This window comes from Halichoerus grypus, chromosome 5 (genome assembly GCF_964656455.1).
Source record: "Halichoerus grypus chromosome 5, mHalGry1.hap1.1, whole genome shotgun sequence".
Classification (NCBI taxonomy): Eukaryota; Metazoa; Chordata; class Mammalia; order Carnivora; family Phocidae; genus Halichoerus; species Halichoerus grypus.
This window is the reverse complement of record NC_135716.1, coordinates 96,651,072-96,679,013: the sequence shown is the minus strand read 5'-3', so window position 1 is coordinate 96,679,013 and position 27,942 is coordinate 96,651,072. Positions and strand designations below refer to the sequence as shown.

At 41.8% G+C, this 27,942-nt stretch overlaps 1 protein-coding gene across 1 annotated transcript; it reads right to left on the bottom strand.

The window, feature by feature from the left end:
* Nucleotides 1-124: 124 nt before the first annotated feature.
* Nucleotides 125-26,945, bottom strand: SLC16A4 (solute carrier family 16 member 4). Its single transcript, XM_036076417.2, has 9 exons — nt 26,801-26,945; nt 25,530-25,628; nt 18,285-18,417; nt 17,303-17,446; nt 16,971-17,132; nt 15,127-15,612; nt 12,919-13,130; nt 11,847-11,940; nt 125-287 (listed from the first exon to the last, which is right to left on the bottom strand). The coding sequence occupies exons 2-9, from the start codon at nt 25,614-25,616 to the stop codon at nt 163-165; spliced, it is 1,443 nt and encodes a 480-aa protein (XP_035932310.1). The 5' UTR covers nt 25,617-25,628; nt 26,801-26,945; the 3' UTR covers nt 125-162.
* Nucleotides 26,946-27,942: the final 997 nt, after the last annotated feature.

Below are 27,942 nucleotides of genomic sequence, written 5' to 3'. Positions count from 1 at the left end.
CAGAATGCAAAAGCAAAAAGGAACCTTAAAAATTATCTGGTTTGCCTTCTCATTTTACAAATGAGGAAACGGGTTTCTTCCAAGCTTTTGTTTCCAGTGACTTCTTAGTTTAGATTGTGTTTTGTTAAGCTCTTGCTTGATTGCAGTCCTTTTCCTTTCTGGTCAGGCTCTGTTTTTCCATCTCTCAGCCAGCGGTACAAAGAACAGGGAAACTGAAGAGAGGAGAAAGCATATGCCAGAGAAGTAGAAGGAGCCAGTGTATGTCCGGGTGTGATCATATAACCAGCCTGGAAGGAAGGAGTGGTCTCTGTTAGTGAAGCAGACCTTTCAGGTAGTAATTCTCAGCCATCGACTGCATCGAGGGGAGGAGCCTCCTGTACTTACTAGTATGTATTGTGACCCATTAGGAAGTTAGTCTAGCTGCTTGCCTTATTTTCTATTGATGGAGTTAAATCTGTTCCACTTGAGTTAAGGACTTGACCCTGTGGGGGAAAAAGTCGTCATGGACTCAGAACTCATCTGCAGTCTTACTGTGGAAATTGGGGGAAATTAGGGACGTATACAATCTGATTTTACGATATTTTTTTTTTTTTAAGATTTTGTTTATTTGAGAGAGGGAGCACAGAGGGAGAGGGAGAAGCAGAGACTCCCTGCTGAGCAGAGAATCCGATGTGGACTCGATCCCAGGACCCTGGGATCATGACCTGAGCCGAAAGCAGAAGCTTACCCGACTGAGCCACCCAGGTGCCCCTGCTTTTATGATGAGTCTTACTAGAAAGCCACTGTTCTTACGAAGAAAATAATTGTGAATTACTACTATTTTCCAAAGAAAAAAGTGAGAGTATTGATTATCTTTTTTCCCTCACTGAACAAACATTTCAGTACTTACTACGTTCCCAACAGTGTGCTAGTTGTTGGAGGAGAGAATGGTAATGAGCCAAAACAGATGTGCTCCCTGCCCTCACAGACTGTACAGTTTCATGGGGAGTTGGGTATTAACTACATGACTTACATGTGTCATAAGGGCTATGAAGGGAAGGTTCAGGAGGCTGTGAGAGCATGTGAAAAGGAAGTGACTACTTGGGATGCCTGAGTGGCTCAGTCGGTTAAGTGTCTGCCTTCGGCTCAGGTCATGATCCCACGGTCCTGGGATCAAGTCCCACATGGGGCTCCTTGTTCAGCAGGGAGCCTGCTTCTCCCTCTGCCTGCCACTCTCCCTGCTTATGTTCTCTTCCTCTCCCTCTCTCTCTGACAGATGAATACATGAAATCTTAAAAAAAAAAAAAAAAAAAAGGAAGTGACTACTTAGGTGGGTTAAATGATGACTGTAAGTCCCCCTGAAATCAAGATGTTCTTTTAAAGCAAGAATAAGTGGGTCCACAAAATCATTTGGCTAATGGCACATACCAGAACTTTTTAAATGAAACACTTTTCTTAAAAACCTGTGAGTGTATGGTGGCAAAGAATATTTGTGCAAGGAATTGGCTTAAACATTGTTGTACAAGTCAGCCCTGTGAAATGGCAAATAACGTCCTAGTATTATTATTGTGATAGTTTTAACCTCCGAGGCTTCGTAAAAAGGTCTTAGGACTTCCAGGTATCCACTGACCACACTCTAAGAACCTCTTTTCTAGAGTATTGTATGCAAATTATGTTTGTAGATGCAAATTGGTTTTTAATCCTAAAATACCTTAAAAAGTTAAAGCTGTTCTTCTGATCATTTATTCAAAGAAGTTTTGGTGCTATGTGCCAACACAGTTCTAGGTACTGGGGGTATATCTGTGAATGAAACAGATGGAAATATCTGCCCTCATGGAGCTTATGTTGTATCTTTTCATTTATATTTTGGAACATGATTTCTCACTGAATGGGTAGTGTATACCCTCTTCTCTTTTTGGTCTGATTGTGTATGTCTTTATCTCCTGTCCTTTGTTTTTTTAATTTGGTTCTGATATAGACATTCAGTTTTTTTGTTTGCTTCATTAGCTTTATGTTTCCTGTTCTTGATGTAATGAATGAATGGCATGTTTTATAGCCTCTTAAATTCAGCTGACTTTAACTTGCTTTTTACTATGTTAACTCCTTGTTGGATCAATGACTTCAAATGTTTCTTGGAGTTAAGCAAAAAAGTGGAGAGAAACTAACCAGGACAAGTCTTTGTATTATGTTGATTGTGATTGCCCTTTAGATATCAAAGAGATAGGTAGGTGACAGTCTCAAATTTCTAGAAAGGAGGAAGTATAGAAAGCACCAGCACCCTTTCCTATCCCTTGTCATTCTTGCTTTAGTCCCACCAGTACAGGAGATGTATGGAATTGTAAGATAGGGATATTAGAAGTAATGCTCTGGAAAAGACTAGTAATTCTTAGATAAGGAAATAGATTGTGCTGCTAAAAGGTCAGGAGGGTGTAGGTAAAAATAGTGGAAATGGGTGGTGGTGGTGGTGGTGATCTTTATAAATCCTAGAAAACTGGTAATAAGCCTTTGATTTCACATACACATTTAAATTTTTATTGTTATGTTAATCCCCATACATTACATCATTAGTTTTAGATGTAGTGTTCCATGATTCATTGTGTATAACACCCAGTGCTCCATGCAGAACGTGCCCTCTTTAATACCCATCACCAGGCTAACCCATCCTCCCACCCCCCTCCCCTCTACATTTTATTTTTTTTTAAAGATTTTATTTATTTATTTGACAGAGCGAGAGAGCACAAGCAGGGGGAACAGTAGAGAGAGAGGGAGAAGCAGGCTGTCTGCCAAGCAGGGAGCCCGATGTGGGGCTCAGTCCCAGGACCCTGAGATAATGACCTGAGCCAAAGGCAGACATTTAACCATCTGAGCCACCCAGGAGCCCCATCACATACACATTTTAAAGTCAAAATGTTGTTTCTGAAAGATTAAAATATATTTAATATATTTTCTTGCCAGGGCAGGGAATTATCTGGCATATTTTAGAACTCTCCATGTATTTCCATACAACATTTAATGAAATAATTAGTTTTAAATCTGTTTCTCTTGGGGCACGCAGGTGGCTCAGTCGCTTGGGCATCTGCCTTCGGCTCAGGTTATGATCTCTAGGTCCTGGGATCAAGCCCCGCATCGGGCTCCCTGCTCATGCTTCTCTCTCAAGTAAATAAAAATTTAAAAAAATTTTTTTAAATAAAAAATAAAAAATTTGTTCCTCTTACTCATACTTGATAACTGAGATATTAGTAAATTTAAAAAATTATATTTCTAAGATCCAGTTGCCATTCAGTAGGTTAATCATGTGTAGTTGAGTATTTAGTTTTTTATTTATAAAATTCGCAAATACGAGTGAAATGTAGGATGTGGGGCTATTTCATATTGACTGTTTTGTGGAAGTATTAGCTGTCATAAGCTTAAATTTACATGGTTACTAAGTAAGTTAAATTCAGAGTTTCATTAGTATTGAAACATCTACTATATTTGGTTAGAATAATCAGCCTTTTCCCACCACCGTAAAAGAAGACTGTATATTTGTTCTGATTTTATTAGATCTCTGTGCTTTTTTGGTAACAGTATGGAAAATCTGTTTACAAATGCACTTTCAACCCTAAACAGTTTAAGGCTCCTGCGTGTATATTTTTAAAAGAAATGATGGTTGGTAGTTGAGAACCTATCATATTCTAACGACTTTAAATGTAAACAGCTAAGTTGACATTCAAAAGACAGGGTTCCTTTGTGGTCATAGCAAAAGCGTTGTGAATGACAGAGAAAGACAATACACCAGCCATAATCCAGAAGCATGTGCATCCATCTAAATGTCCACTCCATGCTGAGTGTTAATGTATGTAGCCAGCAGTCTGAGGAGTAGTACACTGGCAGCTGGTACAGACTGCCTAAGCTCAAGTGCCCTGTAAGCGTTTCCTCAGTGTTTACAGACTGCCTACCCCAGATTCATCTGAGATGCATGTTCATCGTGCAGATTCATTGGCTTCCCTTAAGCATAATTCATCATGGCGTGACCCAGTCGAGTCTTAAAATAAAATTGTAGTCCAAATTATTTTCTTGTCTATGGCTGTAACCCTTATTTTAAGCAGGAATGTCTAATAATATTTCCTTTGATAATTTAAAAAAACTAAGAAGGTAGGGCTCAGCTTCCATAAACAGTTTTGCAAATGAGTTTTTTTATAGTCTATCAAACTCGATATTTAATATAGGGTTCTAAATTTTTTTAGATGTCAACACTTCTAAACTCTTCTGCATCATTTTTTGGGCAAAGCCATATATGTTTAAAAATGAGTGTAACATCCTGTCTAAAAAGTACCTCTGGGGCACCTGGGTGGCTCAGTTGGTTAAGCATCTGCCATCGGCTCAGGTCATGATCCCAGGGTCCTGATATCGAGCCCCACATCGGGCTCCCCGCTGAGCTTCTCCCTCTTCTTCTGCTTCTCCCTCTCCATCTACCTGCTGCTCCCCCTGCTTGTGTTTGCTCTCTCTCTCTGTGTCAAATAAATAAATAAAAATCCTTAATAAATAAATAGTACCCCTGATATCTCAGAACTAGATTGTTGAGCTGAGTTATGAATCTTTTTCTTTTTTAATTAATTTATTTATTTTAAGAGAGAGGGCACTTGAGCAGGGGGAGGGCCAGAGGGAGAGAAACTCAAGCAGACTCCATGCTGAGTATGAAGCCTGACGCAGGGTTTGATCCCTTGACACCAAGATAATCACCTGAGCCGAAATCAAGAGTTGGATGCTTAACTGACTGAGCCACCCAGGTGTCCCATGAATCCTTTTTATTAGGATTACTACTCTAAGTATATTATTGGTCATCCTGTTAAAACTTGAAATATACCCATAAAGCCATTAATTCCCAAGTTCCTTGATGCTAGTTCAAATTAGTGGTTGAAGATTCTGTACGTGACTAGCGGGTGTTGAACCAGAACTTCCAGCTGTTGGGCAGACTTCCAAGGTGTACAGAGACAATGATCTTTGGTCATCCCTGGAGTCACTGGAGCCACCGGCTGGCTATTAGCAGCCTTTTCATCTTACTTCTGGTGTGCTATATAAACATTTTTTATATGTGCTATGGTGGGAAAAATCTTGGGAAACATGGTTTAGGAAATTTAAACTTCATTGCCCTTTTTTTTTTTAGGTTTTTAAAAAAATTTATTAGAGAGCAGGGGGAGGAGCAGGGAGAGGGACAAGCAGATTCTGAGCACAGAACCCCATGCGGGGCTTGATCCCACCACCCCGAGACCACTACCCGAGCCAAAACCAGGAGTCAGCTGCTCAACCGACTGAGCCACCCAGGCGCCCCAAGCCTCACTGCCTTTTAAGACAGGTGCTCTCTAAAGTCGCTATGTAAGTAAGATTTACCACGAGTGCTTTAAGTATTTGCTTTATGCTATGAGTTTCATTAAAAGGATTGTGCTCTGGGGGCACCTGGGTGACTCAGTCATTAAGCGTCTGCCTTTGGCTCAGGTCATCCCAGGGTCCTGGGATCAAGCCCTGCATCGGGCTCCCTGCTCCACGGGAAGCCTGCTTCTCCCTCTCCCACTCCCCCTGCTTGTGTTCCCTCTCTCACTGTCTCTCTCTCTGTCAAAAAATAAATAAAATCTTTAAAAAAAAAAAAAAAGGATTGTGCTCTGTGTTAGGATTTTGAAGCTTGATTTTTTTTGGCTTTGTGAAGAAAAGACTATTCCACCCCTACCCTCTTTTTAACCACAGTTGAGAGCTATTTGGATTTTATTTTTGATGTTTTTATAGGGATTCATCAATCTTAGGAATACTGAATAAAATTATAATTCTTTGGGGCTTTATTGTTTATGGGGAAAATAATCAGAGTAATTAATGATCTGCATTATTTTCTTTTGATTCTTTAGGGTATAATACATTCCTCAGGGTTTAGAGGACAGAGAACTCTGCTCTGCCTTCTTACTTCTCTCCACCTACCCCAGCCTCCAAAGTGGATTTATAGCAAATCAAAAGGTTGAGTTGTTTTATTTGTTTTCCAAATAAAATTTCAGGTCATAGAGAAGTTTTCAACTGATTGGCCAAGATGATAAAATTGTAGAGGGCATGGTTGATAAAAGATGGAGTGAGGAGCAGGTGGAGTATTTGTTTCATGTTGTATCTGAAATGAGGATAGAGTAGAGAGAGGGAGTGACCATTTCATGAGGAGATGACCTTATCTGGATTAATGGGACAGAGACAAGCTTAGATGGATGAATTTCCATTTTAGCCATTGTCTGCTCTTATAAAACACAGGTGAAGAGTTAGTGTAAAATTACCAGTTTCCCTCCATGGTATTTCTGATGAGGTGTGAAGCTGACAAATAATAGCAAGAGAGAGATGTACTTCTCCTTTAGGAACTACTTAACTTACTCTGGAGTAGAACTAGCTTATGGTTGTTCAGTGTTAGAAATGGCTTTCCTTGAGTTTGTCGAAAAAAATCACTTTTGTGAAATAACCTACTTGATTGAGTGAAGCTTCAGTTTTTTTTAAGGTCATTTTTACTATACCACAGCTCAGGATGTCTTCATTTAAAGGTAAAGCAGAATATGTATGTATGTATGTATGTATGTATGTATGTATGTATGTGTGTGTGTATAATGGAATATTACTTAGCCATCAAAAAAATGAAATCTTACCATTTGTGAGAACGTAGATGGAACTAGAGGGTATTATGCTTAGCGAAATTACTCAATCAGAGAAAGACAATTATATGATTTCACTCATGTGGGATTTAAGAAATAAAACAGAGGAGCATAGGGGAAGAGGGGGGAAAATAAAATAAGATGAAATCAGAGAAGGAGACAAACCATAAGAGACTCTTAACCATAGGGAGCAAACTGAGGGTTTCTGGAGGGGAAGGGGTATTGCGGGGTGGGGTAAAGGGGTGATGGGCATTAAGGAGGGCATGTGATGTAATGAGCATTGGCTGTTATATACAACTGATGAATCACTGAACTCTACCTCTGAAACTAATGATACACTATATGTTAATTAATTGAATGTGAATTAAATTAAAAAAAAGGTAAAACAGAGTTAACCAGTTTTCACAATAACCAAGTTATAGTGACTTAACCAAATTTTCAATTAATGAAGTAGAGAAAGAATGTACATTCTAATCTAAATTTAGAGGTTCTAGACTACTGTCCTTGGTATTAATTTCTGGCAGTGTATGACAGTGCTGTGCCATGACCCAAGGTGCTATGGAAGAACTGTAAGAGAATATAAGAGAGTAACTTTTGTCTTTTCTGTGTTCCCCATAGCAGCTAGGAGAGTGCTATGCTAATAAGTTGCTTGATAATTATTGAATGAATTCCGAGTTATGATCAATAATTATTGATGGTGGTTTAATGGAGTTTTCAGATTATATTTGTGATTGGTTTAAATATGTATAAAATATATATATTTGCATAATATAGGCATTCATCAGTTGGCAGTGGGTAGGGTATGTGGAAGAGAGGGGAACTGCATATTCAGTTTTATAGGCAGCTGATAAAACCTTGGTTTTATTTTTAAGTGAAACTGAGCCTTTAGCATTTTTGGGCTCACATATCAAATGCCTTGGATACAAGATTAGAAATTTCACATTCCTACTTATATGTTGGTGAGTATGATTATATGCTTTGTTTGCTTAAGGCATGAATTTTGTATTTATATTGCTTTTTGCAGGTTCATTTTTGTTAACAGAGATTAAATAGAAATATAATAAGGTTTTAAAATATCAGTACTTTTTCTTTTTTTTTCTTTTTAAGATTTTATTTATTTATTTGACAGAGAGAGACACAGCGAGAGAGGGAACACAAGCAGGGGGAGTGGGAGAGGGAGAAGCAGGCTTCCTGCTGAGCATGGAGCCCGATGCAGGGCTCGATCCCAGGACCCTGGGATCATGACCTGAGCTGAAGGCAGACTGAGCCACCCAGGTGCCCCAGTACTTTTTATTTTTCTACAACCTTCTAAGGCTTCCATCTGGGCCAATTTGTAGCTCTGGATGCCATCCACCAGCAAAAAACAGCACTTGGGTTTGGATGAGCAGTGACATTTGGCCTACACTTAGGTCTGTTGACCACCCTGGGTCAGGAAACCTAGAACAATCCTAAAAAACTGTCCTAATCTAAAGCAGATCCTATTATTAACTAACACTGAATTTGTCATGGAGTGTTAGAAAGGAATAGCAGGGGCTGTGGGGTGGAAGAAGCTCTGTGTGTATGGGGAGTAATTTTTCAGTTTTTTCCATTTCAGTCCCTGTCATTTTCAGTCGAGATCTGATACATTTTGTTGCTACTATGTTTCTTATCATATTCAGAGTTAATGAAGGTCTATAAATAATTTTCTTGCCCATATGCTCTATTGCCTTTTTTTTTTAAGATTTATCTTTTTGACAGAGAGAGACACAGCGAGAGAGGGAACACAAGCAGGGGGGGAGTGGGAGAGGGAGAAGCAGGCTCCCTGCTGAGCAGGGAGCCCGATGTGGGGCTCAATCCCAGGACCCTGGGACCGTGATCCGAGCCAAAGGCAGACACCTAACGACTGAGCCACCCAGGCGCCCCTCTATTTATATTTTTTAAAAGGAAAGTATTTTTTAAAAACTCAGTAATATGATTCCTTTGGGTTTCTTATGCTTTTTTTTTCTTTCCTCGAATTATTAAAATATGCTGTATAGGGGGCGCCTGGGTGGCTCAGTCGTTAAGTGTCTGCCTTCAGCTCATATCATGGTCCCAGGGTCCTGGGATTGAGCCCCACATCGGGCTCCCTGCTCGGCGGGAAGCCTGCTTCTCCACCTCCCCTGCTTGTGTTCCCTCTTGCTGTTTCTCTCTCTGTCAGATAAATAAATAAAATCTTTAAAAAAAACATGCTGTATAGGACTAACTTGTTTTTCTTTTTCATTTCCATACAGGGAAGGAGAAAAATACTGTTAATGTAATTGATGTTACAGTTTTTAACTAGTGTTAACTGAGGGTTATTGTGAAAAATTTTATTGTTTGCTAGATTCCTAATTTTAAAAATGCCTGTAATGTTTTGTAGGAATTTCAACTTCTGCAATTTGATAATAACAGATCTAGGTAAGTACAAAATGAGCATCTCCTACATGCGGAAAATCTAAATTTGGTTGAGAATGTAATACTTTATAACCAGTAAACCTTTTGATTTAGTTAAAGCTGAAGATGATAAAGTGACTGCCCATACCTGTCGAGAGCTGAGTGAATCTGTAAATCAACATCTTTGATGTTTCTTTGGTCCTTGCTGCTGGAGTCAAAAGTTAGGAACAAATCTAATGGCCTTTGTAAAATTCTCTTTGTTGTTTCACAGAGGAATGGCTTACATGAGTAATGACCTTACTGAAGTTTCTCCCTTTAACAAGATGCTTAGCACAGCGTTGCAGTCAATGGGAGATCATGGTATAGAGAAGGAAATTTAACTGAATTTTGTATTATTTTAATCTTGTTTAAGATACTGTGAGCAGCTCCTAGACTAAAAATCTATAAGCTATCAGCAACAGCCTTATCACTTCCTTTGACTATTTTGTAGAATTTATAAAATTTATGATTGCCTAGATAATATTTTCAGAATTGGTGGGCAAAAATTCTTTCATGAGCTCTCCTTATCCTCACATACAGTGCTAGGGTATTGTGGACGTTGGGTAATAAAAGGCTTGTAAATTTTTTTGACTCATTAACCATAAGAAATATGTTTTACATCACAAATATATGACATAGGTGTGTGTGTGTGTGTGTGTGTGTGTGTATGAACTAAACATTTAAAATAAAGTGATGCACAGTGTTTTTTAATGTTCTGTTGTAGTCTATTTTTCTTTTCCTAATAAGATTTATTTATTTATTTTTGAGAGAGAGATCGAGCGTAGCGGGGAGGGACAGAGGGAAAAAGAAACTTAAGCAGACTCCATGCTGAGCACGGAGCCTGACACGGGGCTCAATCCCAGGACCCTGAGATCACGACCTGAGCTGAAACCAAGAGTTGGACACTCAGCCGACTGAGCTACCCAGGCACCCCTCATCTGTTCTTTTTCATTAAAAAAATTTAAAAGATCATGACCCAACAAATTGATTCAATACCCACACACACATCTCTCGTTCTTCCCTTTAGAGTAATAGTCCTCACAAAACTTGCCTTGTCTTCTCATGTATTGAACTCTTTAAACATTTTAAGATGTAGGGGCGCCTGGATGGCTCAGTCTGTTTAAGCGTCTGCCTTCGGCTCTGGTCATGATCCCGGGGTCCTGGGTTCGAGCCCCGCTTAGTGCTCCACACTCAGCGGGGAGCCTGCTTCTCCCTCTCCCTCTGCCCCTCCTGCCCCCACTCGTGCATGCTCTCTCTCTCTCTTTCTGAAATAAATAATTTTTAAAATAATAAACATTTTAAGATATATATAAAAACATACAAAACTTGAAATCTCTAAACATGTTACTGTTTTTATCTTTTGAATAAGATACTCTGTGCCCTGGTATTTGTTACCTCCCTATATTTTGGGCCTAATAGGCTTGGAAAGTTTTAAGGCATCACGGGGATGGCCATTGAAGAAGGATCAAGATTGAGAAAATGCATCGGCAAGCTATATTTGAGTTCTGTTTTTTCTAGCTTGCTGACCTGGGCACCAGCCGTAGAGCTGCTCTGCTAAGCACATCTGGTGTTAGTCTCCTGTTACCAGCCCCTACGTCACAGTCCTGGGCCTCACTTTAAAATTCGAGCCTGCTTTCCAGGTGTGAGGTGTAGGCTGAGCTAGACCACATGGGCTGAGGTGGGCTCATAAACACAAGTAGGAGTTGGTTGTATATTTGTATAAACTTTTCCTTTAGAAGAGATACACCTAAATTGAACATCAGATAATGGTGTGTTTTTTCCATTCAATAATAATTTTTGTTACTAATTTTATACTTTCCCTTTTGCTGTTTGCCTTTTCTAGGTCTTACATTTAGGTGCAAACCTAAATATTAGCATTTAGTTTTTAAACAAAGATAGTGAGGCAAGATTGTATTTTTCTCTGTTTCACTTCAGGACTGAAGGAAGTAAAAGGAAGTTTTAGGCTGAATACCTTTTTGTGGGTGATTGGAAATGCTGTAGTAATTTAGACATTTTAACATTGAGAACCTGTAGTATGTAAAATACTAAAGTTTAAGTCTGTTTCCTCGAAATATTTCTGTGTGAGTAGTCTTTTGAGAGTCTTGGATTAAATGTTCAGCAAGCACGGAATGTCCATTTAAGTTAAACCTGCATACAAAACAATGCTTTAGTCTTAAAGCTAGCTTAAATATCAGAACTCCCCCAATTTTTCCTGCGCTTGTATTTAATATTCACCAGTGACGGGCCCCACACATCCTCTCCACAGAGATTCTGGCCTGTAGGCCAAGTATCCTCCCACCCTTGGACCAGATAGAGTATGAAGGGCCTCCATCATCCCTCTTGGAAAATCAGAGATGCTGGGAAGCCCTGGACAAGCTGTGTAGTAGCACATCTGAAGAGCAGGAGGGTCAGGCAGCCTTCAAGCTCTGTAATGACTCCTGCTCAGATAAAAGATGCTAGTGGTTGGTTGGTTTGTTTAAGGCATCATCGATCTTTGAGAATCTTCTAAAACGCTGGATTGTCTCCCTAGGCAAGTAGATATACACACAATCCCTGCTCTGAGACTCCCAAGATACTGTAAGAAGCTGCTTAGTTAACCTCTTATTATCTGTTGAGTGAATTCTCAGATTCTCCTGGGTTGGTGATGGGATGTGAAAGTGAGTGTAGGAACAGCAGAGATCTCATCAGGCTTTTAACCTGATACTGTCATTGCATGTTACCATTCATAATGGATCAGCATTTTCTTTTAGCTATTGAAGTTTGCTCAAAATATGGCTAAGCTGTTACCTGCTATAGGTGGTCCAGAAAGGACAGCCATCCCAGCAAAGAAACCGGCAAGTCCCAAGAACCTGTGTACTCTAGAATTCCCAGACAGATCAACCTGTAGGGATTAGAATCCAGTGTTAGCCATATTGAAGGTGAAACTCAGTAGAGACCTGTGCCTGCAAAGAGATAAATACTATGAACGATTGACTTCTGAGGTGATTTGGTTGGCCTTTTGCCTTGATATTCTACAAGAGCTGAGGCAAACAAGGAAGAGTTATTGTGCTAGGCAGGCAGTGTTTTCATTTTATTAGTAAGGAACATGAGGCTTCTTATTTTAAATCTTTGAGACAACTCAGGGGTACCTTTCTTCCCTGATCCTCATGGCTCTTCTCTATTAGGAAATGGTATTTACATTCTGAGCTGACAGTGGTATTCTCAAATCCACCTGTGGCTAAATACCAGCTATTGGTTGTAAGAAGTCAGTTTTTCCAGGTTGATTTCAGCTTTAGAAAGTTTGGTTTTTACATAAGCTTCATATAATATCCTACAGCCCTTACGCGAATATTGATATCAGGCCAGAAGAATCCATGAAATATTTGTGTAAGTATTTCCATTCCTTTGGGCCCAGGACTTTAAGTCAATTTGGGGTAAAAGTAGAGAGGAAATGAACAATGTCCCTATTAGAGTACATAGAACTACTCTCAACAAGAGAGAAGCCACACTGGTCAGGAAGTCACTTTTTCTCTCAAGGAACTCAAGATGGTGTCTTAGAAGGAGCCAAAGAAATTTCTGGAGCTGAAGGAAACAAGTAAACACAAACCTAACCTTTTGGGGGACTGAGAAAGTGAAATCCTGCTGATCCCCTTTTTGCTTTCATTTCTTTTTTGTCTCATATATGTTCTCTCACCATTCCTCCCCCAAGGGTAAGATGAAAACTGGACAGGATACAGCTACAGGGTTTCGGAGGCCTTGCATATGATTTTTTTTTTAATTATAAAATTAACACAAAGTATGTAATCTCTTTGGGGAGGTTATTATTAATACGTGCTTTTTTCTAAATGGTCTAACAGTGTTAATGAGTATGTCTACTCACCAGTACAGGAAGTATCATTGCCAGGTAACCACCAGCGAAAATGGCAAAGAAGATGGTATAGGTCATAAGTAATGGAAATGTGGTCGCCAGAGGAGCAAGGAGGTTAGTGATGCCGCAGAGGATGAGGTAAGACTTGTGGTAATGATACTTCTTGATCCAGTTTTGATCAGCAACCCATCCAGAGATTATCTGACTGACTGCCTCAGTGATACCTGGAACAAGATTGAGAAGACCTTATGAAATCCGAATTCCGTTTCCCTAGCCCCTTTGGAAAGTGTAACTGCATAAGACCTCTTTTCCTGAGTAATACAACTTCTTCCTGAGGTGAGGACATATGAGCAAAAAATGGTCTCATCTGTCTGTCATCAGATTCAGTCATTTATTTACCTACTCCAAATACATCTAATACAATGCCAAAAAAGACTCCTCTAGAGTTGGGTAGAAGACCCCTCAGGTGGTTTTTTTTTTTTTTTTTTTTCCTCGTCGGGTTTGGAAAGCTTGTACCACCTAACTGGGAATCCCTGGTTACAGAGGCCCCAGCGCTCAGGAAGCCTTCCTCAGAGAGGTCCTGCAGGTGAGGGAGTGAGAGTTCTAAAAGACTGGTAGACCCTCTGGGCAGTGCTGGGGAGTCAGATGGTGCAAGACTGGACATTATAAATAATAAAGTCTTATGTTGAAAATAAAAATAGATGTTGGGACTCTTTCTTATGGTTGTACCTGAGGTTTTGGTAATTAAATGCTCCCCTCAAGGTTATTATGCTTGGAAATAGGAAATCTGTTTTGTTTGTTGTTTTGTTTTGCTTTTTTTGGAAATAAGTAGGAAATCTGGAAATGTGTGATCATTTTGAACATTGGAGCTATGGTGTAAACTTGAATAAAATTTGAGAATCATATTTTTCTTTCATGATAACAGGATATTCTTATTTTTTATCGATTATAAACTAATGTAGCAGTTAAATAATAGAACATTTTCACCAAGAGTAGCATGAGCTACAGTTGCTTTGTACTGTAAATTCTTCCTAAATTGCTTCACAAAAAAGGGTGGGGGACAGAAAATGCATACTACTATTTCTCTTTTTACAGTTACTTCCTAGGATACATACGGAAACTTTTTGTTATGTTCTTTGGTCCCATTGCATAGCCTAATCTGATCTAAATTGATGACTACCGGACATTTTAATTAAAAAAAACAGTTTAGTTATGTATTTCTTGCGTACACAAGCTTTAGTTGACTGAAGTGTGTCTTTGCAGTTGGAATGGCGTATAGTCAGTTTTGTAAGGACTGTGTAAGCAGTCTTTTCAAGAAATTAGGGAGAGAAAAGTTAACATCAAGCTACATAGAATTTCCACGTATTTAGAATAGTCCCGTTCCATGTCAATTCACTTTTTTAGGCTACCTATTTTGTCCATTGAGAGAATCCACCTCTTTTGAATTAAGCATTTTGCTTCCTTACGTTTTTATAAATACTCAACTAAAATGATAGTTTTCATTTTTAACTTAGTATTCTAATTAAAAAAAAAAAAAAAATGATGCCCAGTCCATTAGTGAATGACCTTAACGGGCATATTTATCTGTCTTACTATGAGTGCAAGGGGAAAAATTCTTAGCTACCCATACTAATAGAACATTACTGAATGCTTATGATGGGCCAGGCACTATTCTAAACTCTACATGCATTGCTCATTTAATCCTGATAACCTTTTGAGGATAGGTACTATTATCCCTGTATTACAGATGAGGAAATTGAGGCACAGAGAACATGAGTAACTTGCCCAAGGTCCTACAGCTAGGAAATACAGAACAAAACGTGAACCCAGGAAGTCTAAGCTCTAGAACCAGTCTAGCCCTGTGCTGTCTGCCTATGCTTTTCCTGCTTCCTGGAGGTGGCTGTTGCCTACTTTTTAAAATCAAGTATTTATGCAATAAATACTTAATGTGTACTGTGTCAGACAGACACTGACATGAAAACGAACAAGACTTGCTTAGGGGCCACTGGTGTAGAGCTCCTGTGTGCAAGGTGCAGTGACAGAGATCTGGGAGGGACATGCCTGGTGCTCCTGCCAGCCTCAAAAGACTTCCTTTTTCCTGGCCCTCCCATAACTCCTTTTCTTAAAAAATTGTTTTTCTTTAGTTTTTTATAAAATCGAATAAATTTTTGTAAAATTCATTTTTCCTTTTGAGTTTGAAGTCAAAGTATGCTTTCTTACCAGCTACAGAAACGAGGAAGGAGGCATCCATGATGTCAATCCCCAATGTTCTGGCTCTGGCCACCAGGTGAAAAGTAGGGATGAAATATGCCAACTGACTGAGGAGAAAAGACCAGGTAAATATGTAGAAGAAAGGATTTTTTAAAAGGGAGAGGTCACAGAGTTTTTGTTTACAGCTCCATGAAATAGCCTCTTTCTCATAACTGTCCCCGTTAGGCTCATTGTTGAACTCTCTGTTTTGTGAGACTGTTAAACTTGTACCAGGTTGTCCGGCCTTTTGCAGAGCACTGTCCCTGATGGTGGCTTCTTGTGTCTCATTGCAGGATGACGTTTCTGTTGCACCCACTGCCCCTGGATTACTTGCAGATAAGCTGCTGCCTTTATTTTTAATATCAGAATTGTTCTTGCTTTTGATATGGATGGGTCTTAGGAGCATACTAGAAGGCACCAAATTCAGTGTGATCCCTGCAAGTAGTATAAGAGCACCTAAATGGGGGAGAGAAAGTGAGAAGTTAGGTTAAAAATGACCCCTCTCATTTCGCAATACTCTCTGTTCTTAGGCTCAGAAGGGGCCCCACCACAAATATATTCAGTCACAGTGCAGTGATTCCTGAAAACACTACTTTGTCCCCTAAATTTAACTGAAGTATCTAAATCTGTTGACTTCATTTTTAGCCCTACACACCACTGTATCCTTGTGAAAACAGGGCGACCTTTGAAAATAGAAAACCAGAAAGCTGCACCAGGAGATGATGTGGAAGGAGAGAGTGTTATTTGTGCGAGAGGAAGAAAGAATAGTTTTTTGGGGGAGCGTGGAGGGGGGGGTGGATATTTGAAGTGTTAGAAAATTACGGTGTTTTAAATAGGGATTTAAGATATCCTGAAGTGGGGATATAGATTTAAGGATAGAAAATACAGAATTCTAGAGTTAGATGATGAGAGTCATTCAGAAACTGCCTTAGGAGAGGGGCCAGCCTTTCATCTCATGCCATTTTTAATTTCCTTGAAAGAAGACAGATGCCAGTCTTGCCTTGGAAGCTGAGTAGTTGCTTGGTTTCAGCGTGGTCTGACCAAAGCTGTGAGTTGTGTGTGGTGCTTTCAGAGATGGAATTGGCTGTAGATTCTGCTGTCCTGTCTTACGGATTTGCCAGCTGGTTCTGTTTACCATGAAACCACTGGTAGTTTTTCACTTGGGAAAGGAAAGCATCAACTGTAAGGCTCTGTAGGTAGAAATAGGTTTGTATATATTCCTATATATGTACATGTACATATACATATATTTTTCCAGTAATTTAAGATTATTTCAATCCGAATGTTTTAGGTCAGGCACAAAGAAAATCGTGGAGTGAATGGTTTTCATTTGTGAAAAATTTATAGCTGATGGTATATAAAAGATTTAGGAACATAATGCTCTGTTTACGCCCTTCTTTTTCTCGGTCTATTTTAGTGAGTCAGATGGATGAGGTATTTTTTAATGTGGAATTTTTTAAGAGAATATTTGAAAAGTGAGTGCTTTAGCGGTAGAGGAGGAGGAGGGAATCCGTGTGTCCCCAGGAGTATCACTTTCCCTGCAAGGTGTTTTGCCAGCTTCACAGAGTGGCCTCCATCCCCTCAGACCTGAACCGTGTGAAGTCTGAGTTGCTGGGGTGGTCCGTGGCGAAGCCTGCAAGTAGTTCAACATGCCTTCTGCTGTGTTCTCCAAGGAAGGGGAGGCACAGGTTTATGCTACTTTAGAAATCCTGCTTATTTCTTCCTTGGCTCAAAAAGTCTTCACTTCCACTCATTAGAGGGAAAGAGCTGAACATACCTTGTGGAGTTGATGGTTCAGACACAGAATGACTTACCTGTCCAGTCATATAGATCTATCAGGACTTTTGTAAAAGGTGCTATTAGAAACGTCAGTCCCATCCCAGAACGGGCAATAGCTGTAGAAAGAGCTAATCGTTTCTCGAAGTATTTGATAGTTACCACAGCAGCTGCTTGGTACAAGAAAGCAGAACCCAAACCTAAAAAGAAAAACAGTAGCTTGGAATCACATGAAGTGGCTTGGTACCAGATGAGATATTCTCCTGGAACTGAGATAATTTAAGTAGGCCTTTTGGGCCCATGGACAAGACGGTAAAAGAGAAGGTTCCTAGTTCCATCTTTTACAGTCTTATTTTTACCATGAACTCACCAGGTAGAAGTCCCATAGTCACACAAAGAAAGGGAATGTTAGTAGCCCAGCTGCTGATCAGATATCCACCAGTAACAAGGAAAACCCCAAGAATGGAGGCAGTCTTCTCTCCAATTATGTCACAAGTAATGGCAACCAGGGGACCTCAGAAAAAGGAAGAAAGGCAAGTACAGGTAAATACGCTCTGGCATTTCTTATCTTCTGATGTGCAATTTAAATGAGCAACTGAAGGAAAACAAGAGGACTTGACTTTGGAGTATTGTATATCCTTTAGAAAGGTGTCTGTGTTGGGTTTCATAATATTCCCAGGCCCACACTATTGTGCTTTTTGGAAAAAGAGTTGTTTGTTTTAAAGAGGATTGTAAATAAGCAGGTTTGATAAAACCACAAAACGAGGGGCGCCTGGCTGGCTCAGTCAGGAGAACACGTGACTCGATCTCAGGGTCATGAGTTCGAGCCCCACGTTGGTGTACAGATTACTTAAATAAGTAAAGCCTTAAAAAAAAAAAAAAACCCACAAAATGAGATTGCACCTAGTTACCTTTGACTAGAACAAAGTTTGATCATTAATCTACCCTATCATGTTTTAGCCCCAAATAGAAGCAAAGGAAGAGGAATTGGTTCTCTGTGTTGTTTTGAATATGCTTAGATGTTGGGCTTAAGAACCCTGTGGTCTGATTTCCCAGAGAGACTGGCTCACTGAACCCGTGTTCAGGCACTGTGAAAGAAACAAGGTGTGAGAAATTGAATCATGGACTTAAATAGTTGGATTCTTAAGCTCTTTTTGAACCCTATTTCTTCTGATTTTGTCAAATCAAGTAGAGGCTAAACACTTCAAGTCCGTAACTTTTCTCAGCTTTACCTATTAATGAATCTGAGTTTTAGCAACGCTTCAGTCTTAAATGACTGACAGATGAATCTTCTTGGGATTGCCCTTTGTGGTGCTTTTCCTTGGACAGCAAGCTTATTGCCAGCTTTATACCTGCAGAAAAACGAAGTGATGACATGATGGATCCAATCCAACCAGTTTGCTCTGAGGTGCTTTCAAATTCTTCTTGGAAAACCACAAAGAAAATTGCAAACGTCTTGACCATCCCCATCACAAACATGTTTACCTAAATCAAAGCAGACCAAAGAGTCCAAGTCAGGTGGTGAGTGAGCCATTACAGAGAAGTTTACAGCTGCTCGTTCTTAGGACCCTGCCCCGCCTGGCCCCAGGTCACCGGTATTTACCAGTTTGTTGGTTCCACGTTATGCATCTTGTATTTTGTGGGGCGGCCATCCTCTTGGAGTGTCTAGGTACTTGACACAAAAGCATCTCCTTTAATATTCATTCCAAGGCTATGGAATCAATGTTTTTTTTTGGAAAGTGAGGTTTAGAGAGATTGAAAGTCGCTCAAGATGGGGGTGCCAGAGGTGAGATTTGAACCCAGATAGACTGACTCCAGACCAGTCACTGTACTGTTCTGTTGGAATCGCATCCCTTAAAGACAGCTAATTGCATTTAACTCTTGTGAGAGAAGCACGTTGGTCCAAAAGATGAATTGTTCCCATCGGTTCTTAGATTAGCTTTGCTTTAACTTTGCTCTTAAACTGAGTGCCCTTCCTCACTTGATATATAAATAGGGAGGCCATATATCGTCCAAATGGAAATACTTGAGGGCGGAAAGGAACACTATTAATTTATGCCAGAACAGCAAGGGTAAACAGGTTAGAGGGTCAGCTTATGGTTGGTTATGTGCCCCATCCTTTTCTTTTGTCCCAACTAACCCTCCTTGCCAGTACCACCATTCTCCCTTCCACTAGGAGGAATATCCCTTTTGAGGTCACGTTTCTTTCTGTGGCATATTAACATTTGTTCTTAGAATTCCCATTACCCTGGGGGCAGTGAAGAGCAGGGGTCAGCAGGGGGAACCTGAAGGGAGGCCGCCGGGCCAGGGTCTGTAGGCACTTAGCACGGGAGCTGCGTGCACTCGCTGTCTCCAGGTGCTTTCAAGCTTCCCCTTTTTTTTTCGGTGGCCTTAGCTTTCCAAGGCCACTTTCTCCGCTTTCAACCTGGCCACGCTTCGCTGACCAGCCACAGACCTGGGGCTTCCTTTCACCTATTCCACTTTCTCTGTATTACCCCCTTGTCGTTCACTCATGTCACTCTGTACCTGGTCTGTAGACAATCATTCACTTGAGGTTTAAGTTACCACCCACGTATTCATAATGTCATGGTTACAAGTACTGTTCTGCGGTCAGCCTGTCTTGGCCTGAATCCTGGCTCCACATCCTATGAGAGGTGTGACCTTGGGCAAACACTTCACAGAAGTTAAGCTTTCTTTTTTGTAAAGTGAAGATAAAGGAAATGTTACATTTATAGAACTGAAGATTGAGAAAATTCAGGTAAAGGATAGCACTTAATACTCAAAACTTAACTGTGATTTTGTTACCTCACGTAACCATTCTGCTTTCTCAAGAGCTTCAGACTCGTTTGTATAACCACCATATCTAACTCAGGTCAACCCATCCAAAATTAGACTCTTCTTTCCCTTATCCCACACCTAGTCTTTTCATTTCTCCTTTCATTGGGCCCATCCACTTGCTCACCCAAGTCAGAGCCTCTCTTTCCCTCAGCCCCCGCGTGCTACATAACCAACAGCTTCCTCCTCAATCCCCTTCATTTGACTCTTGTTTCAAACTAGTATTAGTTCTTGTCTGGAGTAAGGGACTAAGAACCAGTGGTGCTCCGAGGTTGCAAACGTTGGGCGTGGCGAGAAGGGGGTCCCTTAATGTACTTTTCCCATTTTGATTTGATAGTAGCAACAAAATTGTCCTTATTCAGAGTGAACAATGCCACGGACACCTGGGCTCTACATTCACAAGTGAAAAAGACATTTTATCAGGCCCTTGTTCAGGCGATTTATAATCCTCCTGTTCCTCAGAGTTGCTTCTATCAGGAAATGAAGCTAGAGAGCATAGCAAACCACAGGCGGCCCCCACTTGTTTTTCTCGATTCGGAATGCAGAGTGGTGATTGCAGCCTCTCATGAGCAAGGGACACCACAATGAGGCATCATCATTCTGTAAAATTTCCTTCCCTTTTTTCTGTGGACATGGTTCCATGCTGGTGTCTAGACAGTGCTGACCTCTCCTTTCTTAGCCACCTGAATTTGGCTAGCTTCTTGTATCCCCTCCCCCACCCCGCCCCAGTTTAGGACCTTTCCTCTCCGGTCTGTCCTTGATGTCTGGGCATAGCAGCAGTGAGTGGATAGGACTTGTCTGTGATAAGTGGGTCTGTGCTTTCCACTGTGTGTCAAGAAAGCCAAGGACACAGCCTTTGCATCAGCTCTGCCTCCCTCCCTTAACTTGTAACCTTCCAACTTTGTTTCTATTTTGACTCCGATATCAAAACTCTTTTTCTCAAGATCTGAATTTTCCCTTAGTTATCCAAGCAGACTAGGTACATCTATATTCTGCTACTTCATTACTTCATCCTGGCTTTCAACTAAGGTAGGTGGGTTTCAGTCCTGTTCCAGAGTCCACCTCAGACATTGTAAATGGGCTCACCCAAAAATAAAAGCCCCTAGAAGTTCTCCTGTGGCTGACCCAGCCCCCTTATTTTCTTAAATATCTTTAAAGTATCTTTTTTTTTAAAGTCAGCTTTTTTTTTTTTTTTTAAGATTTTATTTGTTTATTTGACAGAGAGAGACACAGCGAGAGAAGGAACACAAGCAGGGGGAGTGGGAGAGGGAGAAGCAGACTTCCAGCTGAGCAGGGAGCCCGATGCAGGGCTCGATCCTAGGACCCTGGGATCATGACCTGAGCCGAAGGCAGATGCTTAACGACTGAGCCACCCAGGCGCCCCTAAGTATAAAGTATCTTTAAGAGCACCCCAGACACACACACACACAAACACTCATACACAGTAAGAGCTCCCTCACCAGATCACTCATTAGAATATTGTCTTGGGAAAGGGCGCTGGATCAGCCAAAGGGGCCCCTTTTGAATAGAGAGCATCAGGCTTGGTCAGAAATGATTGGGTAATTGTTGTTTAACAACAACTTCCGTCTACTCTGGGTCTCTCTCTCTTATCACCCCAGCTCTTCCTTCCTGGACTACACAAACTAGAGAACAGTCTGTCAGGTTATCTCTGCTTCCTCACATCCCACCATTGACTGTAGGGACGCTCAGCAAGGCTATCAGAAGCTTCCTTGTTGCTGAACAAACCCCGTCGTCAGTTCTGGCATTTCACCTCGAGGCAGCATCTGTTCATCGCCCTTAGCTCCTGGACATTTCTGCCTTTGCTTCTGTGATGCTGCATCCCTGCATCTCCCACTGCTTCTTAGTTTCCTCCGTGGGCTACTCGCCGCCCGACCCCTAACATCAGTTTTCCCCAGGCTTCTGCTGAGTTGCTCTTCTCCCCCTCCCTGGCGATTTTCCCCATCCAGCCCTTTGGTTCGAGCCAACCAATGTATGCCGATGACGCACAGATTTCAGTACGAGATCCCGTGCTCCACCTGTGCGTGGGCTGCTGAACACATTTCTGCTTACGTCACAGGTCCCATGGTCCCTGCCCAGGATTAAGCTATCCAAGCATCTTCAGATGTTCTTCCCTTCTTCTTGTGTCCTCCAACTCAGTGAGTGATGCATTATCCTCCAAGTTGCCCAAGCCAACAACCCAGGACTCCTTGACTCCCTTTTGCCCTGATACTCTGTTCCTGTCCAAATCTTATAGGTCCATCTCCTCCCTATTGCACGGACCTGTATTTTCTCCATCCTCACTGCTGTTGCTTTAATTTAGGGCCTTTTTTGCTCACCTGGATTATCACAACACCCAACCAGTGGATCTCCATGCTTCCAGGCCTATCCCCTGCCAATCATCATCCACCCTGCAGGTAGAGCTATTTTCCGGAAATGCACATCTGATCCCATCCTTTCCCCTGCTTGCTTTTTTTCATTAGCTCCTCAGCCTCAAGATAAAAACCAGTGTTTTAAACATGCCCCTACAAGGCCCCTACCCATCTCCAATCTCATCATAATCACTTGCTTTATTCGTAAGTGTGTCCATCAGTCAGTTCATCCCTCCATCCATCTTACCCATCCACCAACAGGTATTTATTGAATGCCTACGATGTCCCAGGCTGTTTGCTATGAGGGGCTGGTCTTACAATGGTGAGCAAATGGTGGTGAGACATGGTACCTGCCATCATGGGACACTCAGTCCAGTGAGACAGACTGAATACAGAAAAAAACAACAAAACTCATGCAAATATATAGTTACAAAGTGTGGTAAGTTAGAATGAGTCCTTTTTAAAAAACTTACTCTTTTGAGACGCCTGGGTGGCTCAGTCAGTTAAGTGTCTGCCTTTGGCTCAGGTCGTGATCCCAGGGTCCTGGGATCGAGCCCCGCATTGAGCCCCAGGGATCAAGCCCCGTAGCCTGCTTCTCCCTCTCCCCTGCTTATGCTCTGTCAAATAAATAAAATTAAAAAAAAATAATAATAAACTTGGGGCGCCTGGGTGGCTCAGATGGTTAAGTGTCTGCCTTCGGCTCAGGTCATGATTCCAGGGTCCTGGGATCAAGCCCCACGTTGGGCTCCTGGCTTAGCGGGGAGCCTGCTTCTCCCTCTCCCTCTGCCTCCCCCCTGCTCATGCTCCCTCTCTCTCTCTATCTCTGTGTCTCAGATGAATAAATAAAATCTTAAAAATAAATAAATAAATAAACTTTTACTCTTCTTAAAGATTTTATTTTTAAGTAATCTCTACACGCAACATGGGGCTCAAACACACAACCCCATAATCAAGAGTCACATGCTTCACCAACTGAGCCAGCCAGGCGTCCCAAGAATGAGCCCTCTTTTTTTCTTTTAAAGTAGAGCACTCCCAAAGAACATTTTGTTACTGGATATTTCTTTTTTCTTCTCTTTTTTTTTTTTTAATTCTTAATAATTGTTGAACAAGGGGCCATGCATTTTTATTTTGCACTGGATCCTGCAAATGATGTAGTCACCCTGCCTGGAGTTTAGGGCTGTTACCACCCCTCTTCTCGGAGGGTGAAGCTGGCCTTGAGAGATTCAATCACTTGTCAGGGGTCCACAGCTACATGACAGAACCAAGATGAGCCCTTGAGTGACTTAAACTCCATCCCTGTTTCTTCAGGGTTCTGGCTTCTCCTTGCTCACTCATTTTCCTCTCCCATGCACTTGATTTTTTAAACTCTACTGAAGAGCCTTTCTGTACCACTTATTTATTAACTGGTTAAAACATAATTACTAGGCTGATAATCTGAAAAGAACATTTTATAATAGGCCACAGGATAGACTATAGAACTATTCTGTCCAATACAGTAGCCTGTACATGTTGCTGTTTTAATTTTAATATTAAATGAATTTCAATGTCGTTTTAATTAAGGTGGGGGCTAATTCTCATTTAGTGTAATTTTAATTAAGTTGGGTGCTACATCAAAATATACTGGGGCTTCCTTTTTCAAATTGAGCGTGCATGGTTGTATATGGAGGGACACGGGGGTCCCAGGGTGTGAGGTCAGGACTAGGGGAAGGGGTATGGAGTTCACACTTGACTTGAATGTGCCCCTGAGGGTGTTTGTATGAATATATTGCACATTCCAGCACCTTGTTTTGTTTCGTTGTTTCACTAAATTACAATGTTTCAGCCCCCTACCCCCCCATAATGTAGTTTCTCAGTTGCACTAGCCACATGCTCCAGGATTTTTTTCACTCATCTTTTTAGAAACTCATCTATTGTAGAAAAATATACTTGTAACTCATGCAGACAGAAAACCATAATCCTGTAAGTATCCCCATATCACTGCAATCACGTAGCTGGAGTTAATTGTTAACACTTGAGGACTCAGTATATTCTTTTGTGCTTTCATCAGCAGTGTCGCACCCAGAAAAGTGGAACACTGAACATTGTTTAATAATCTGGTTATTAGGCAGTCTTTCTTACCAGTAACTACATTGGCCAAATAACTTCTCTCCCCAGAGGAGAATGTTGGAAAAGTAAGGCTCGTTACTGGGGAGAAAGGCGGGAGATCTGGAGACCCTCACCAGCGATGCTAGCTCTGCAAAGCCCGTGCTTTGGGGAGGTGGCCCAAAGTCTGGGAGGGCTCTCAGACTTAGGACATCCTTAGCTTCCTTATTAGTAACATTTCTGGGAGAAAAAAAAGTGAGTATACATTCTTTGGTCAGGAAGCTAATGTTTAACAAATAGTTCTCCAGTTAGGAGGTTTGTATTACATAAATCATGCCTGAGGACCTGGGCCGCTACTTTCCCGTCCTCTGTCACTAGGGAGGAGGAGGTATGATGTTTTCCCATTGTCCTGGTTATGGAGCTCTTGCATCACATTGTGGACTGCAGGATTATTAGTAGTCACCAAGACCCGCAGTCCCGTCTTTGTGAGCTTCTTACTGTAGGGCGGAGCAGGGGAGGAAGACAAGAGGGATAGGGTGTCTTCATGAGTCCATCTCAAAGTTCACTGATCTGGGAACACTTATGCGGAATGTGGAGCTGGTGCCACTGTTACAGGCTTGTTTGGGGCACAGCTGGGATGGGACTCACCAGTATTCTAGAATGGCCATGCTGACATTTCACATCACCACTGTCTCACAACAACCTTAAGAGCCTCTAGGTGGATGAGGGAAAGAAGTTAATTAGGAAATGGAGTGCCCAGTCCAGTTGCTTACAGATGGAGAAAAATCAGTCTCCAGTTTCAGAATCCACATACTTCTCTCCCTTTCCAGACATATCAGAAATGCACACTGGGCCTAATTCTAGCATAAGTTACGGTTGTGAGGATGGGTTGGGAAGTGGACAGTAGGGAGAACAGAGAGAAAATGTCCCCATCCCCTAGGAGAGAGGGAGGTTGCTGCCATGTGTATGCTGGGCTGAGCTGGGAACCCACCCAACAGCACTTTTTAGCACCTCCCACTGCTACTTCTGGGGTGCTTAAATGTATGATTATCTATGCATCCTAATTGCCATGCCGCCAGGGTGGAGCTGCTGCTGGTGGCTGGAACATTGTGTAGGTTTTGGGACGGCAGCGAGGAGGGGGCTGGAGGGAAACACTTTGTCTTTCACTCAAGGAGGACATTTTCAACTTTCTTCCGAGTTCAGGGTGGGCCACTGACTTTGGCAGCTATTGGCAGTTCCTGGCTTTGCTCTGAGCCTTTCTCCAGAAGAGCTCTCTTTTGGGCAGTAGAAAAGAGGAAAGTAAATTCTTACCAGGAAGAAATGAAATACAATCATCCATCCCCATCCTCCGTCCAGGGCTTTAGTGTAAGGTTGGGCCTTCCCTGCCCTCTGCATCATGATGGTTGGTCTCTGTGACAATACCAAGACAGTTGATTCAGTTGACAAGAAACTGATCTAAACTTTTAAACTTTATTTTTCTCTGTGGTATAAAACCCTTTGTAATTTTTTTTAGCCCACCCCTTTAAAAATGGATGATTTCCTCATTTCTAAATTGTTTACAGGCTCTGATCTCAACCTCAAAAATGCAAGCAGGGCTTTGTACCATCTTTGGGGACTTTTCTGGAGGCCTGCTGCCTAGCTTCACCTGGCAAGTCCAGATGGCTTTGACAGTTATCCTGGGGTATGTCCATAGTTACATATAAAGTCAGTCTGACTATGTCTCCCTATCCCTGTTTATTCCATACTCACAATCCAGGCAGAACCATGGGAAAGGTGAGAAAAAGCTAATGAAAAGCCATGATTCGAGGGACATCAAAGCCATCAGAGAGATCTGAATGGCATCTGAAAGATGACCCCTCCGTTTAGTTCAGGCAGGAATTGCAAAGGAATTAACTACAAAGCCTGACCTCACTGTAAGGTGGCCGCTCTTAGCACTGGCCTCCGTGGCCTAGGTCTGCAAGCCACATCCTAGGGGAAGTTGTGCATCACCCTCTGGTCCTCTGGGTGAGCTCTTGACTTTAGAGAAACAAGGAGGGGAGGAGGAGCCTCAGGTTTAGGAATTCCCTTTACAAAGCAATTGCTAAAATGAAAATATTCTAAGGGACTAACTAAATAGATGTGACAACAAAAATGCCATGACTGCTCCTTGACTGAATTCTGGACCAGGAAACAAGTCGTAAAGGACTTTAGGAGATCACTTGGGGAAATCTGAATTCTGGACTTTCTAGTAGACCATGCGGTCGTGGTCTTGGGTTCTGCTAGGAGCATGTTCTTGGTCTCGGGAGCTGCGTGCTAGCAAGCACTCAGGAGCGAGGTATCATAGAACCTGCTATTTTCTCACAAGTGGTTCAGTAAAAAAAAAAAATAGAGAAATAGCAAAGAGAAATGTAAATGTCCGGAAGAAAGCATGCGGCATTCTTTATTTCCCTCCGTCAGGTTGGCAGGCAGGCTGTTGCTTCCCGGACAGGGCAGGCTGTCTGGTGAGCAGGCCAGGTGAGGGAGGTGGGGGGCTGGGGGAAGATGCCGGTCATTCAAAACATTGCAGAAAACCAACCCAACACACCGTCCCGTCTTTATTTTACCTTTGATGTGGTCTTCAGCAAAGGAATCCTTCACCGATGAGGCAATCTGGGAAGAAAAAGTATAGGATTGTCGACAAAGTTACTCCTTTTTTTAAGGCATTTCATTCAGCTGCACTGTGAACACAAGCGAGCATTCTAAGTCCGTGCGGCTGGAGTCAATGTGGTCACTCCTGCCAGTGGACTTTAACTTCCTGAGGGGTGGAGGAAACACTGTGATTTGACACCATCCCAGGCCCTCCCTCCACCCATCCAGACTCAGAAAGTAGAATTTTTTACCATAGGCTCAGAAGCAAGCATCAGAGTAAACCAAGTAGAAAATCCTTTTGGGAACTATGGTTAAGTTAATTCAACAAGGAAGCCCTTACACAGAGGTGGCTCTAAGGCCCAGGGTGGTTTCTGCAAGCAAACCCAAATCTAAGCCCAGTCAATGCCACAAAGGTACCAAATGAAAATGGTAAAGACAATTCATCACAAGGAACTAGGCTTCAAACTATATCAACAACTTCCTTGCTGGGGCGCTGGGCTGGCTCAGTCAGGAGAGCATGTGACACTTGATCTCAGAGTCCTGAGTTCCAGCCCCATGGCAGGCATAGGGCCTACCGAAAATCAATAAATAAACTATCTTAAAAAACAACAACAACAACAACAAAAAACACCAAAAACTTCCTTGCTTTGCTTCCACCTTTTTCTCTGTGAAAGTCTCTCCCTGAGCTCCTGTCGATGGAGTGCTGCTAAATCCTTCTGATCTGACACTGCCTGATTTGAATAGATTTTTCCTCAAATAAACTCTTAACCTATTTATTTAATATGCTTCAGTTTATCTTTTAACAGTTCTGGTATCAGAAGAGGGAACAAAGGAAGGAGACCTCTGACCCGCCCCCCCCCCCCAGGAGCAACGAGCAAGGGACGCAGGTCCCCACCCAGCCCCCGGAGCTTGAGGCTTTCTCGGGCCTCTACAGGCTCATGGGCAAGTCCCTCTTAGGTCCTAGCTCCACAGTGTTTGTATTCCACACTGCTGGACTTCATTCAAGCATTTCTTTTTAGGGACTGGGTCCAGAAATTGACTGGGTTCAACTTAAACACTGGCATGGGTCTGGGGGCAGACTAGGACCAACTTAAACTGGGCTGGGCCCAGTGTGAGG